The sequence below is a fragment of the Amblyraja radiata genome, chromosome 35 (genome assembly GCF_010909765.2).
Source record: "Amblyraja radiata isolate CabotCenter1 chromosome 35, sAmbRad1.1.pri, whole genome shotgun sequence".
NCBI classification, from domain to species: Eukaryota; Metazoa; Chordata; class Chondrichthyes; order Rajiformes; family Rajidae; genus Amblyraja; species Amblyraja radiata.
In genome coordinates, this window is record NC_045990.1 from 17,671,474 (window position 1) to 17,685,200 (window position 13,727).

A 13,727-nucleotide genomic window follows, 5' to 3' on the forward strand; every position below is an offset into this window, starting at 1 on the left:
GGTTGGCGTGGGCTAGTTCGGCTGAAGGGCCTGTTTCCACGCTGTATAACACACACAGTTTTAATGAGACCAAGCAGGGAGAGCAAAATGGTCTTTATTAACGAAATAACACTTGAATTATGTGCGTACTTAGTCGGGAATAAACTATATGAGCTGCTGTCGTCGTGAGGAGCACTAACTACTGAACATACAGAAAAGCCCCAGAACCAACCCCCAGTCACTTGACAATCCCGACCAGTGACGAGGTTTCTGAATACCCAGCTTCACCACTAGGTGCCGCTATACAGTCATAGTCATAGAGTGATCCAGCGTGGAAACAGGCCCTTCGGCCCAACTTGCCCACACCGACCAACATGTCCCAGCTACACTAGTCCCACCTGCCTGCATTTGGCCCATTGACTCTATGATGTTTGTAAGGAAGCAGAGAGCCCTTGCCCCAGAGGGAGGCCTGCGTCCAGTGAGGCTCACCTGAAGCATTTCATTGAGTCGGTTGAGACCTTCCAGTTGAGCGGCCAAACTGTGCAGCATTCGCCAGCATGCTGGACAATATCGTACCGCTGGCTAATCAGGCACTGCAACCGTACGAACCTAAACCAACAGGAACATTGTGGTGAGGAGAAGATCATAATATCATTAGTGATAGACAATTAGACATGACAATAGGTGGCAGGAGTAGGACCATTTGCCCTTCGAGCCAGCCCGCCATTCAATGTGACTCCTTGCTGATCATCCCAAATCATACCCGTCTGGGTCAGAAGAGCGTTCCGTCGCGGCCCTTTCACTCTTCCACACACGCCAGAGCCAGAACGCAAGAGACCCATGGCAGAGCCGAGAGTGTGTCACTCGGCTGAAACTTCTATCCTTGTGTGTGACTCGATGAAGAAGAAGACCCGTTTCCCCATTCCAGACCGCTTTTAGAGCCCTATCTAGCTCTCTTTGAAGCATCCGAGAACTGTCCACTGGGAATCATGAGGAGAGAATTCCACAGACTCACCACTCTCTGTGAGAAAAAGTGTTTCCTCATCTCCGTTGTAAATGGCTTACTCCTTATTCTTAAACTGTGGCCCCTGGTTCTGGCCTCCCCCAACATCGGGAACATTTCGGAGCCCCGCGCGATGTCGCGCACAACTCCATACGGAGCCCCGTGCATCTCAGTGGGACCGGCCCCGCGCGGCCATACGATGCCCATGAGCCACAAATTAGCGTGCCAAGGACACTTAAGTGGGGCAGGCCCTTTAGAATTGGCTTAACCTTTGGCGCTAATATTGAGGCCAACCGCCCTCTGCCACGCCACCGTGCCGCCCGACCTGCTCCGCGAGATCTTAGACGGTGGAGGTGATGCTCGAGCCTACAGTTCATCCAGGGCTAACCTGAAGAGGGGCATCCAGAAGGCCAAGCACTGCCATAAGCTCAGGATTGAGGAGCACTTCAACAACAACTCCGACCCCCGACACATGTGGCAAGGCATCCAGGCCATCACGGACTATGGACCCACCAACACCACCCCCACATCCAGCCACGCCTCCTTCCTTGAGGAGCTTAACCACTTCTATGGCCACTTTGACAGGGACAATCTAGAGATTGCCATCAAGGCGGTGCTCCCTGCCGATCACCAGCCCCTCACATTCACCCTCTACGACGTGTACGTGGCACTGAGTAGGACTAATGCACGTAAGGCTGCTGGCCCTGACGGCATCCCCGGGCGCGTCCTCAGGGCCTGTGCTGCGCAGCTGACAGACGTCTGGACTGACATCTTCAACCTGTCACTTGCCCAAGCAGTTGTCCCCACGTGCCTTAAAACCACCTCCATCGTGCCGGTGCCAAAACACTCCACTGCGGCAAGCCTCAACGACTTCCGCCCAGTTGCACTTACTCCCATCATCACCAAGTGCTTCAAGAGGCTGGTCCAGGCACACCTCAAAGGCTGACTACCTCCCACACTGGATCACTATCAGTTCGCCTACCGCAAGAACAGGAGTACGGAGGATGCCATCTCAACGGCACTTCACTCCGCCCTCTCCCACCTCGACAACAGAGACACTTACGTAAGAATGCTGTTCATCGATTACAGCTCAGCATTCAACACCATCATACCCTCTAAACTGATCACCAAACTCGGTAACCTGGGCATCGACCCCTCCCTCTGCAACTGGATACTGGACTTTCTAACCAACAGACCCCGGTCTGTTAGGTTAGACAAGCACACCTCTTCAACCCTCACCCTGAACACCGGCGTTCCACAGGACTGTGTGCTGAGCCCCCTCCTCTACTTCCTCTTCACCTACGACTGCACACCTTTACATGGTACTAACACCATCATCAGGTATGCAGATGATACAACGGTGATTGGCCTCATCAGCAACAACGATGAGTCGGCCTATAGGGAGGAGGTCCAGCTCCTAGCACCATGGTGTGCTGACAACAACCTGGCCCTTAACTCCAAGAAGACCAAGGAGCTCATTGTAAACTTCAGGAAGTCTAGGGGTGGCACGCACACCCCCATCCACATTAACGGGACGGAGGTGGAACGTGTTTCCAGCTTCAGGTTCCTGGGAGTCAACATCTCCGATGACCTCTCTTGGACCCACAATACCTCAACTCTGGTCAAGAAGGCTCACCAGCGTCTCTTCTTCCTGAGGAGACTGAAGAAGGTCCATCTGTCTCCTCAGATTCTGGTGAACTTCTACCGCTGCACCATCGAGAGCATCCTTACCAACTGTATCACAGTATGGTATGGCAACTGCTCTGTCTCCGACCGGAAAGCACTGCAGAGGGTGGTGAAAATTACCCAACGCATCACCGGTTCCTCGCTCCCCTCCATTGAGTCTGTCCAAAGCAAGCGTTGTCTGCGAAGGGCGCTCAGCATCGCCAAGGACTGCTCTCACCCCAATCATGGACTGTTTACCCTCCTACCATCCGGGAGGTGCTACAGGTCTCTCCATTGCCGGACCAGCAGGTCCAGGAACAGCTTCTTCCCTGCGGCTGTTACACTAGGCAAGGCAAGGCAAGGCAACTTTATTTATATAGCACATTTCATACACGAGGCAGACTCAAAGTGCTTCACATAAAAACATGTCATACAATAAATGAAATAATAAAATGAAATAAAATAGAAGAACTAAAAGAAAAGAAAAGCAAAATTAAAAATGCATTATAAAAAGTGCAAAAGTTAAAAGTGCAATGTAGTTAAGATTTAGCTGAAAGCTAAAGTAAACATAAAAGTTTTCAGTCTTTTTTTAAAAGTGGTCAAAGTTGAGGCAAGTCTTAAATCTTCAGGAAGTTTATTCCAGCTATTTGTTGCATAGTAACTAAATCCTGCTTTCCCATGTTTTGTATTTAGAGGGACGACAGATGGCACAATGGGCTAAGTGTTCGGCTGGCAACCGGAAGGTAGCTGGTTCGAATCCCGCTTGGAGTGCATACTGTCATTGTGTCCTTGGGCAAGACACTTCACCCACCTTTGCCTGTGTGTGTCCTTGGGCAAGACACTTCACCCACCTTTGCCTGTGTGTGTGGATGTAATTATGTGAAGCACTTTGGGGTCAATGCAAGTTGACTAAAAATGTGCTATATAAATAAAGAAATTTAATTTAATTTTAATTTACTCTGGGAATCACTAGCAGATTGGTTTCAGAAGATCTTAGCGGTCTAGAAGGCTTATATAGTGGAAGCATGTCAGTGATATACTTTGGCCCTAAACCATGTAGTGATTTATAGGTGAGCAGCAGGATTTTAAAATCAATTCTCTGACATACAGGGAGCCAATGTAAGGATTTAAGAATTGGTGTAATATGTTCAAATTTTTTTTGAACACTACTCAACACTGTACCTCGGTGACTGCCAATCACCCCCCCCCGGACACTCCTCCCACCAGGAATAAAAATACTATGACTATGCATGTAAATATATTTATTTATTGCTCATTATTCTATGTTCGCTCTTCCAGGGAGATGCTAACTGCATTTCGTTGTCTCTGTACTGTACACTGCACAATGACAATTAAAGTTGAATCTGAATCTGAATCTGATCTGGAGACACAAACCTGTAGGTACGTAGAATCTCTTCCTTCAGAAAACTCTTCCCAATATCAGCATCCAGCTCCAACATCACCGTATGGAGGTTTGTTCCACTGAATGGGTTCCCCACTGGAGCAAAGACACATTCCAAGGCATGAAATGCACAAAAACATGCAGAATCTTTCAAACTTCACAATAAAAATTATAATCATGGGGTATTACTGGTGAGACCACCCCTGGTGTAGTTCTGGTCGGCCAGCTATAGCAAATTTAGTTTAGAGATGGAAATAGCAAGGAAATAGGCCCTTCAGCCCACCAAATTACTTCCGACCATCGATCACACGTTCACATGAGTTCTATGTTATCCCACTTTCCCTTCCACCCCCTACACACGAGAGGTCATTTACAGAGGGTCAATTAACCTGTACGTCTGTGGGAGACAACCGGAGCACCCACGCGGCCACAGGGCGAGCGTGCAAACTCCGTACAGACAGCACCAGAGGTCAGGATGGAACCCGGGTCTCTGTCGCTGTGAGGTGGCAACTCTACCGCTGAGCCACCGTGCTGCACTGTTTAGTTCTGGTCGCCCGGCTGCAGCAGGAATCTCCTGAAGTTTAGTTTGGAGATACAGCATGGAAACAGGCCCTTCGGCCCATTGAGTTCACGCAGACCATCGATCACCCGTTCTCACTAGTTCATTATGTTATCCCACTTTCTCATCCACTCCCTACACACTAGGGGGCAATATACAGAGGGCCGATTATCCCACAAACCCGCACGTCTTCAGGAAGCATGGGAAACCGGAGCACCCGGTGGAAACCCACGCGGTCACAGGGAGAACGTGCAAACTCCACACAGACAGCACGTCTTTGGGATGTGGGAGGAAACCGAATATGTCCTTGGTCCAGTGGGTGATCACGGACCGGTGGTGCAGCGGTAAAGATGCTGCCTTACAGCGAATGCAGCACCGGAGACCCGGGTTCGATCCCGACTATGGGTGCTGTCTGTGCGGAGTTTGTACGTTCTCCCCGTGACCCTGCGTGGGGTTTCTCCATCACTGTACCTCCCTGGTATCAGTCGGATTAGTGTGTTCAAATCCCTGGAGTGGATCTCAAACCTACAACGTATGGAGTTGGAAGCAAAGAAGGGCTGTATACCTTAACTGGCCCTCTGTAAATTGTTCCTAGTGTGCAGGACAGAACTGGTGAATGGGTCGGTGTGGACTTGGTGGGCCCACGGGCATGTTTCCATGCTGTATCTCTAAATTAAAAGCTAGCGAGAGTGTAGCATACAGAGAGGAGCGAGAAACACTGTGACAAAAGAAAAGATGTAAGGTGGGACCTTTGGAATGTAGTAAAGACCAACTTGGAAGGATGATGTGTGGGAAGGAACTGCAGATGCTGGTTTACATCGAAGATAGACACAAAATGCTGGAGTAACTCAGCGTTTAAGAAAGAACTGCAGATGCTGGGAAAATCGAAGGTAGACAAAAATGCTGGAGAAACTCAGCGGGTGAGGCAGCATCTATGGAGTGAAGGAATAGGTGACGTTTCGGGTTGAGACCCTTCTTCAGACTGATGTGGGGGTGGGGGCGAAAAGTGGAAAGGAAGAGTCGGAGACAGTGGGCTGTGGGAGAGCTGGGAAGGGGAGGGGAAGGAGGGAGAAAGCAAGGACTACCTGAAATTGGAGGTCAATGTTCATACCGCTGGGGTGTAAACTACCCAAGCGAAATATGAGGTGCTGCTCCTCCAATTTACGGTGGTCCTCACTCTGGCCATGGAGGAGGCCCAGGACAGAAAGGTCGGATTCGGAACGGGAGGGGGAGTTGAAGTGCTGAGTCATCGGGAGATCAGGTTGGTTATTGCGGACCGAGAGGAGGTGTTGGGCGAAGTGATCGCCAAGCCTACGCTTGGTCTCACCGGGTCAGGCAACATCTCTGGAGAAAAGGAATAGGTGACGTTTCGGGTTGGGACCCTTCTTCAGACGAGTTCAGACTCATTCAGACCTATTCCTTCTCTCCCGAGATGCTGCCTGACACGCTGAGTTACTCCAGCTGAGTTACTCCAGCAATTCTTTTCCCATCTTTGAAGGATGATATTCAGTAGAAACATAGAAACATAGAAAATAGGTGCAGGAGTAGGCCATTCGGCCCTTCGAGCCTGCACCGCCATTCAATATGATCATGGCTGATCATTGCCTTCTCTCCATACCCCGATCCCTTTAGCCACAAGGGCCACATCTAACTCCCTCTTAAATATAGCCAATGAACTGGCCTCAACTACCTTCTGTGGCAGGGAATCTGAGTGAAAAAAAAAGAAGGTGGATTTATGGAATTCCCTGCCACAGAGGGCAGTGGTGGCCAAGTCACTGGATGGATTTAAGAGAGAGTTAGATAGAGCCCTGGGGGCTAGTGGAGTCAAGGGATATGGGGAGAAGGCAGGCACGGGTTATTGATAGGGGATGATCAGCCATGATCACCATGAAAGGCGGTGCTGGCTCAAAGGGCCGAATGGCCTCCTCCTGCACCTATTTTCTATGTTTCTAAGGTGCTTGTCTGTTGACCGGTGAAAAAGCCACCACCGCTGGACTAAAAGAGAACTGCTTTAATGATTCTGAGAGTTGTTAGATACTTCTGAAGGACCCTCACCGACACGATTCATTATAGAACATAGCTCTTCTGCACTCTAGCTCTATCTTGTTCAGCTTGACCTCCATGTCGGCAGGTATCTCCGGGACGGCCAAGCGCAACACCCGCTGCATGCCGAAGAACCCGTGCTCTAAGGCCACAGCCAGGAGGAAATAGTGGAGGTCGGGGAGTTCTGAGAAGAGGTTCCTGAACTCGGGCGACATGCTGATCAGGCCGCAGTTGGTGATGATGGCCAGGGTGGTGAGGTACTCGAAGGCCAAGCGCCAGGCGCTGATGTTCGACGAGGGGACCGGGAACTGCCGCTGCAACACCTGGCTGAACTTCATGCTTTCCAACTTGATGCCCAGGAGGTTGTTGAGGAAGCTGAAGGAGCCGGCCAGCGGGTAGACGCTGGAGAAGAGGGAGACGAAACCAAACTTGATGAAGAGCTCCAGGTAGTCCTCCAGCAGGCTGCCCTTGGTGTCCCTCAGGTTGCCCTCGGCCTCGATCAGGTTCAGGCCAGCATTGGCGTCAGGCTGGGCCTTTTTTAAGCGCCGGAGCCTGATGCTGGTCATGGAGAACGGGAGCACGGTGTCAAAGAACTGTCCCACCACCTGGTGGACGAGCAGCTGGGCTGAGAGGATATCGGCCAGCAGCTTGAGGTCCTTCAGATAAAAGGCCACGTAGTAATGCATGCCAAAGTTGTTGATGAGGTAGAAGATGAGGACTTTGGCGATCAGGTGGTTCTCGTGGGTGGACACCAGGCGATGGTTCTCCATCTCCGTCACCACCTTGGCCATGGCGAGATACACCCTGTTGAGGACCTCCACTGTGACACTGTAGACCAAGATGGGCATGTAGGTCATCAACAAACTCCGCACCGACTCTTCCTTGGTATCCGTTTCCCGGGCCATCTTGTTCGCCTTGATGAACATCACGATGAGGCCCACGCTGATGAGGAGGCTTCCCACCAGGAACGGGACCGATCGGAACGCCATCTTGATGCTCCGTTGGCGGTCCAGCATGACCGGCTCCCGGATCAGGTCGGCGCCCAGCTTGTCCATGTAGCCGGCCCGCACCGTGTCGAAGCTCTCCATCTGACGCAGGGTCCCCCATTTGAAGGCCAGCTCCGAGCTGCGGCGCTTCCAGCCCTCGAGGAAGACCGTGGACCACAGCATGTTGTAGAGGGCGCACACGATGCACCCGCCGTGGTCCTTCAGCTTGGTGATGTAGAAGAAGAGCTCTAGGAGGGTGCGAAAGGCCAGGCCCCAGGTGAAGTAACCCAGGAAGTTAAAGTACAGAGCCACCGACTCACCAAAGTAGCTTCTCAAGGCCTGCACAGGCTGGTCAATGAGGTAGCTACGATTCCTCCACAAGGCTTTAAGCTTCTCCAGTTCCTCCCGGTTGTGCATTGGGTAGAGTTTGGTCAGCAGTTTGCTCTTCCACAGAACCTCAAAGATGGGTTTGCCAGGCTGAAGCTTGGACGTGGGCTCTCCGGGGATGTGCTCCTCGTCTTTAGCCTTGAGGTTGTCCAGCTGGAACTTGATGATGTACAGCATCTCGGCCGTGGTCAGGAGCTCGGTCTCCGTCTCGCGGAAGCTGGCGCGGTCGGCGAAGCTGAAGGGCCGGAAGTTGCCGTCCTGGTAGACCTTGACCAGGGCCGCCTCCTCTGCCCCCCGCAGCAGCCTCTCCAGCGTGGCCCCCACCAGCAGCACGGTCCCCTTGACCTCCGAGCGCTCCACCACCTTCACCTTCAGCTCCGCCCCGTCCGAGGACCTCACGGCTTCGATCCGGCCCATCAGCCAGTCCACCGTCTCCTGCTGGACCTTGGGGGCAAGGTTGAGGACCACCAGGGCCAAGGGGAAGACAGAACTACTCTGGGAGTCATCGTCCATCTGACACCTTAGTTATTGTTGCCAGCCCTTGCTGCTTCTTCCTGAGACTCTACTGAAGGCAAGTCAGATCTACTGCATGAACAAGGGGTGACTGAGATCTTCTTATACCTAGCTTTAATGTACATTGCTGTTCGGTTGAATTTTAATTTCCTTGGGAGTTGAGTGGATTCTGGAGGATTAAGGCTTTACCAGCCATTAACTAGTCATGTTTGTGATGTCATTGAGTATGTCATCGGTTATCAATGTGTTTGCTTTCCTCTGGGGGGCAGTGTTTAGTTTAGTTTAGTTTAGTTTAAGGTACACAAAAAAGTTGGAGGAACTCAGCGGGTGCAGCAGCATCTACGGAGCGAAGGAAAAAGGCAATGTTTCGGGCCGAAACTATTCTTCAGTTTACTTTAGTTTTACAGATACAGCACAGAGACAGGCCCAGTGGAAATGTCAATCACAAGAGGCCATAGCTTTCAGCCAAGAGGAGATGTGCGGGGCAGGTTTTTTTACACAGAGGGTGGTGGGTGCCTGGAACGTGGAGAACCATTTTACTGTTGTGTGGTGTCTTTTTTAAATTGCTGTTTTGTTCCTTTTTCTTCCCTCCCAGAAATATGTAATATGTGAATATGTGATTCTGTTCCATTCTGTTTGTTGGTTTGTTTTTTTGCACAAATCCGCGAGCATTGCCACTTTTCATTTCACTGCACATCTCGTATGCGTATGTGAAGAATAAACTTGACTTGACTTGACAGGGGAGGTGGTGGAGGCAGACACGATAGTGGTGTTTAAGAGGTTGTAAGGTGGGCACATGGATATATATGTAGGGAGTGGAGGGATATGGATTCTTATTTACTATCAGGACACTGTTTCCATGCTGTACATCTCCCAGTCTGAAGAAGGTTCTTGACCCGAAACGTCGCCCATCCCTTCTCTCCAGAGATGCTGCCTGTCCCGCTGAGTTACTCCAGCATTTTGTGTCTATCTTCTACAATTCGATTCTCGGCTAACCCACGTGGAAAACATAGAAAATCGGTGCAGGAGTAGGCCATTCGGCCCTTCAAGCCAGCACCGCCATTCAATATGATCATGGCTGATCATCCAGAATCAGTACCCCGTTCCTGCTTTCTCCCCATATCCCTTGATTCCATTAGCCCGAAGAGCTAAATCTAACTCTCTCCTGAAAACATCCAGTGAATTGGCCTCCACTGCCTTCTGTGGCAGAGAATTCCACCGATTCACAACTCTCTGGGTGAAAAGGTTTTTCCTCATCTCAGTCCTAAATGGCCGACCCCTTATTCTTAAACTGTGAACCCCAGGTTCTGGACTGTCCCAACATCGGGAATATTTTTCCTGCATCTAGCCTGTCCAATCCCTTAAGAATTTTAGATGTTTCTATAAGATCCCTCTCATCCTTCTAACTTCTAGTGAATACAAGCCCAGTCGACCCATTCTTTCATCATATGTCATAGTAAATAGGAGTGTACCAACTCCAGCAACTCACCCAGCCTCTGGCAGTGAAACGCTGCTGCTTGCTGTGAAAGGAAAACGGTTTGGTAAAGTCCGAAGGTGTTGTGCTGGGGGAAAGATTGCCAGCACTCCTCTGGACCCTCGAAGTAATACAGCACAAAGTACTTGACAATAGGAAGAATTTTCCACGGAGTGAGTGGTGACGACAGGAGCACCTGTAAAAGGAAAAGAAGACACAAAGTGCCGGAGTAACTCAGCGGGCCAGGCATCAATCATCTCTGGAGAACGTGGATAGGTGACGTTTCGGGTCGGGAACCTTCTTCAGACCAAAGATCCTATAGCGGAGCAAGATAGACCACTCCTGCTAAATGCAATGGGCTGACGTGTAGTACGCAACAGAGCGGAACGTGGGCCTATTTTTCATCCATTTCTGTAACCCGACCCGACCCGACCCGCAGTGTAATCAACGCTGCGGGGGAACAGTTTGTGTTAATAAATAAAAATTCTGAAAATGAGAAGATTTTTACCAAATAACTTTTATGTTTCCGTAACCGGCTTCCGTCTCTGCACTAGTATCTTTGCTCCGCTATGGGATATTTGGTGCGGAGACGGAAGGCGGTTACGGAAATGGGGCCGAAAATTAACCATGAATCTGCCCATGACCGTACTACGTCTTTTTCGTCGAGTGGACTATCTTGCTCGCTATAGGATCTTTGGTCCAGACTGATGGGGGGGGGGGGGGGAGAGAAAGGTGGAACACACGGAAGGTGGGGGTGGGACAAGGCCTGGCGAGTGATAGGTGGGTACAGGTGCGGGGTGTTCGATGGGCAGATGGTTAGACAAAGGCCAAAAGTGAAAAGACAAAAAAAAGCCTGAGATAATGATGGGAGAAGAGTAAAATGTGAAGCTAGAGGAAGGAATATAGGTATGGGGAGAAGGGGGAAGGAGAAAGGGGTGCGCGTCCAGGTGAATGAGGGGGAATAAAGAGAGGGGGACAATAGGTTAGGAGGGAGGTTGTGGATTAGATACTAACATTGGAGCATTTTATGGTCATACTATGGGTTTAGTTTAGTTTAGAGATACAGCGCGGAAACAGGCCCTTCGGCCCACCGAGTCCGCACCGACCAGCGATCCCCGCACACTAACACTATCCTACACACACTAGGGAAAATTTTTGAATTTACACCAAGCCAATTAACCTACAAACCTGTTCGTCTTTGGAGTGTGGGGGGAAACCAAAGATCTCGGAGAAAACGCACGCGGGTCACGGGGAGAACGTGCAAACTCCGTACAGACAGCACCCGTGGTCGGGATCAAACCCGGGTCTCCGGCGCTGTGAGGCAGCAACTCTACCGCTGCACCACACTGGTCAAATTGTAAATTGTCCCTAGTGTGTGTAGCATAGTGCTAGCATACAGGGATCGCTAGTCGACGTGGAATCGGTGGGCCGAAGGGCCTGTTTCCGCGCTGTATCTCTAAACTAAACTGAACACAGTGCTGCAGGTGCAGCCTCGCCAGCGAATTATCACTTCGGGAGCGGTTACTTCAGGTCAGTGAGTAGCCATGGTGGGTTGGCGGGTATTTTTCGACGGAGGCCATCTCCTTTGCTCACCTTCAGGTATATTTGTTGTCCTCTGGCAGCGCTGTCAGCGAAGGCCTCGATGAATGCTGACTGATAGGTCAGGATGTCGGACTCACTCCAACGCTGACCCTCGGAAAGCTGCACTCTGAATGTCAACATCCCCTTCACTTTGCCCTGCACCTCCTTCAGATGGCCCTGTACTGGAAACGCACACACACACACGCCTCTGATCTTCAGGTGAATCCAAGATCCACAGTGCCCACCAGCCTGAATCTCCACTTTTCATAACTTCATTTCAGTGGAGCAGAATTAGGCCATACGGCCCATTATATCATTTAATCATATCTGATCTATCACCCCCTCCTCACCCTATTCTCCTGCCTTCTCCCCATAACCCGACACCCGAATGCCCCTGTCCCACTTAGGAAACCTGAACGGAAACCTCTGGAGACTTTGCACCCCGCCCAAGGTTTCCGTGAGGTCCCCGGAGGTTTTTGTCAGTCTCCCTACCTGCTTCCACTACCTGCAACCTCCGGCAACCACCTGCAACCTCCGGGAACCACACGGAAAACCTTCGGTGGGGCGCAAAGTCTCCAGAGGTTTCCGTTCAGGTTTCCTAAGTGGGACAGGGTCATTACTAATCGAGAATCTATGTATTTTCACATTAAAAATATCCATTGACTTGGCCTCCACAGCCGTCTGTGGCAATGAATTCCACAGATTCACCACCCCCTGGCTGAAGTAATTCCTCCTCATCTCCTTTCTAAAGGTAACTCCTTTTATTCTGAGACTATAGCCTCTGGTCCTAGACTCTCCCACTAGTGGAAACATCCTCTCCACATCCACTCTACCCAGGCCTTTTGTAACTTTTGTTCCGACGGGAGGCCATTCAGCCTATAGAGTCTGTGCTGGCCCATTCCCTCACTAAATTTCCCTGCCATGTATTCTCCCCACATTCCTATTGATTTCATCCCAGATTTCACCTCTTCCTACACACTGAGGGAATTTTACCTGCACACATAGGAATTTACATGCCTGAATTTACACCTGAATTTACGCATCCAAATTTACACACCAGCGTTTGTTTACCCACCTGAAATTACACACTCAAATATATGCACCTGCATTTATACACCTGAATTAAATTCTCCCAATGGGTTTTCTCCGGGTGCTCCGGTTTCCTCCCACACTCCAAAGACATGCAGGTTTGTAGGTTTTTAAGAAAGAACTGCAGATGCTGGAAAATCGAAGGTACACAAAAATGCTGGAGAAACTCAGCGGGTGCAGCAGCATCTATGGAGCGAAGGAAATAGTAGGTTACAAACCTCAGGTTTGTAGGTTAGTTTGTAAAATTGTCCCCAGTGTGTGTAGGATAGTATTAGTGTGCGGGGATTGCTGGTCGGCGCGGACTCGGTGGGCTGAAGGGCCTGTGTCCGCGCTGCATCTCTAAACCAAAGGGGATTGCATCTGTCACGGACATGCCTGTATCAGCGCATAGACAGCAACTTGAGCCCAAGACCCTCTCAGCCGAGACGGCCTAATGCCCCAATTCCAAGGGCATGGTGGGCACCATCCTTGGTTTAGTTTAGTTTGGTTTACTAATGCAGCGTGGAAACAGGCCCTTCGGCCCACCCTGTCAGTGCCAACCAGCAATCCCCACACACTTACACTATCTACACACACTAGGGACAATTCACACTTACGCCAAGCCAATTAGCCGACAAACCTGTACGTCTTTGGAGTGTGGGAGGAAACCGGAGATCACGGAGAAAACCCACGCAGGTCACGGGGTGAACGTACAAACTCCGTACAGACAGCACCCGTAGTCGGGATCGAATCCGGGTCTCTGGCACTGTGAGGCAGCAACTCTACCGCTGCCCCGCCCTTGGTCTAGACTCTAAACCCACCCACTGGTGCCTCCTCCTTACCTAGTTGTGCATAAGCCTGAAGTGCTTCTCTGTAGCAGCCTGGAGGACCTTTAAGGTAGTAGAATTCAGTCAGTTCCAAAACTGTAAGGAATGGACTTAAAGAGCCAAGCCAGGTAGTTGAAGTGTTCACACACAAACACAAGGCCACCTAAGAGTGAGATTGGATAAAATAAACATCAGAGAGGTACGGGTATGTTTAGATTTATTATTTTCTACATCTTTCTA

The 13,727-nt window shown here is 50.5% G+C and overlaps 1 protein-coding gene across 1 annotated transcript; it reads right to left on the reverse strand.

The window, feature by feature from the left end:
* Nucleotides 1-6,659: 6,659 nt before the first annotated feature.
* Nucleotides 6,660-8,537, reverse strand: LOC116991876 (anoctamin-10-like). The gene has a single exon (XM_033050851.1). It carries the CDS (start codon nucleotides 8,535-8,537, stop codon nucleotides 6,660-6,662), a length of 1,878 nt encoding a protein of 625 aa, XP_032906742.1.
* Between the last annotated feature and the right edge of the window lie 5,190 nt (nucleotides 8,538-13,727).

Excerpts from the sequence above, each read along its gene's own strand:
- LOC116991876 (XM_033050851.1), bottom strand. The coding sequence starts at position 8,537 with ATGGACGATGACTCCCAGAGTAGTTCTGTCTTCCCCTTGGCCCTGGTG.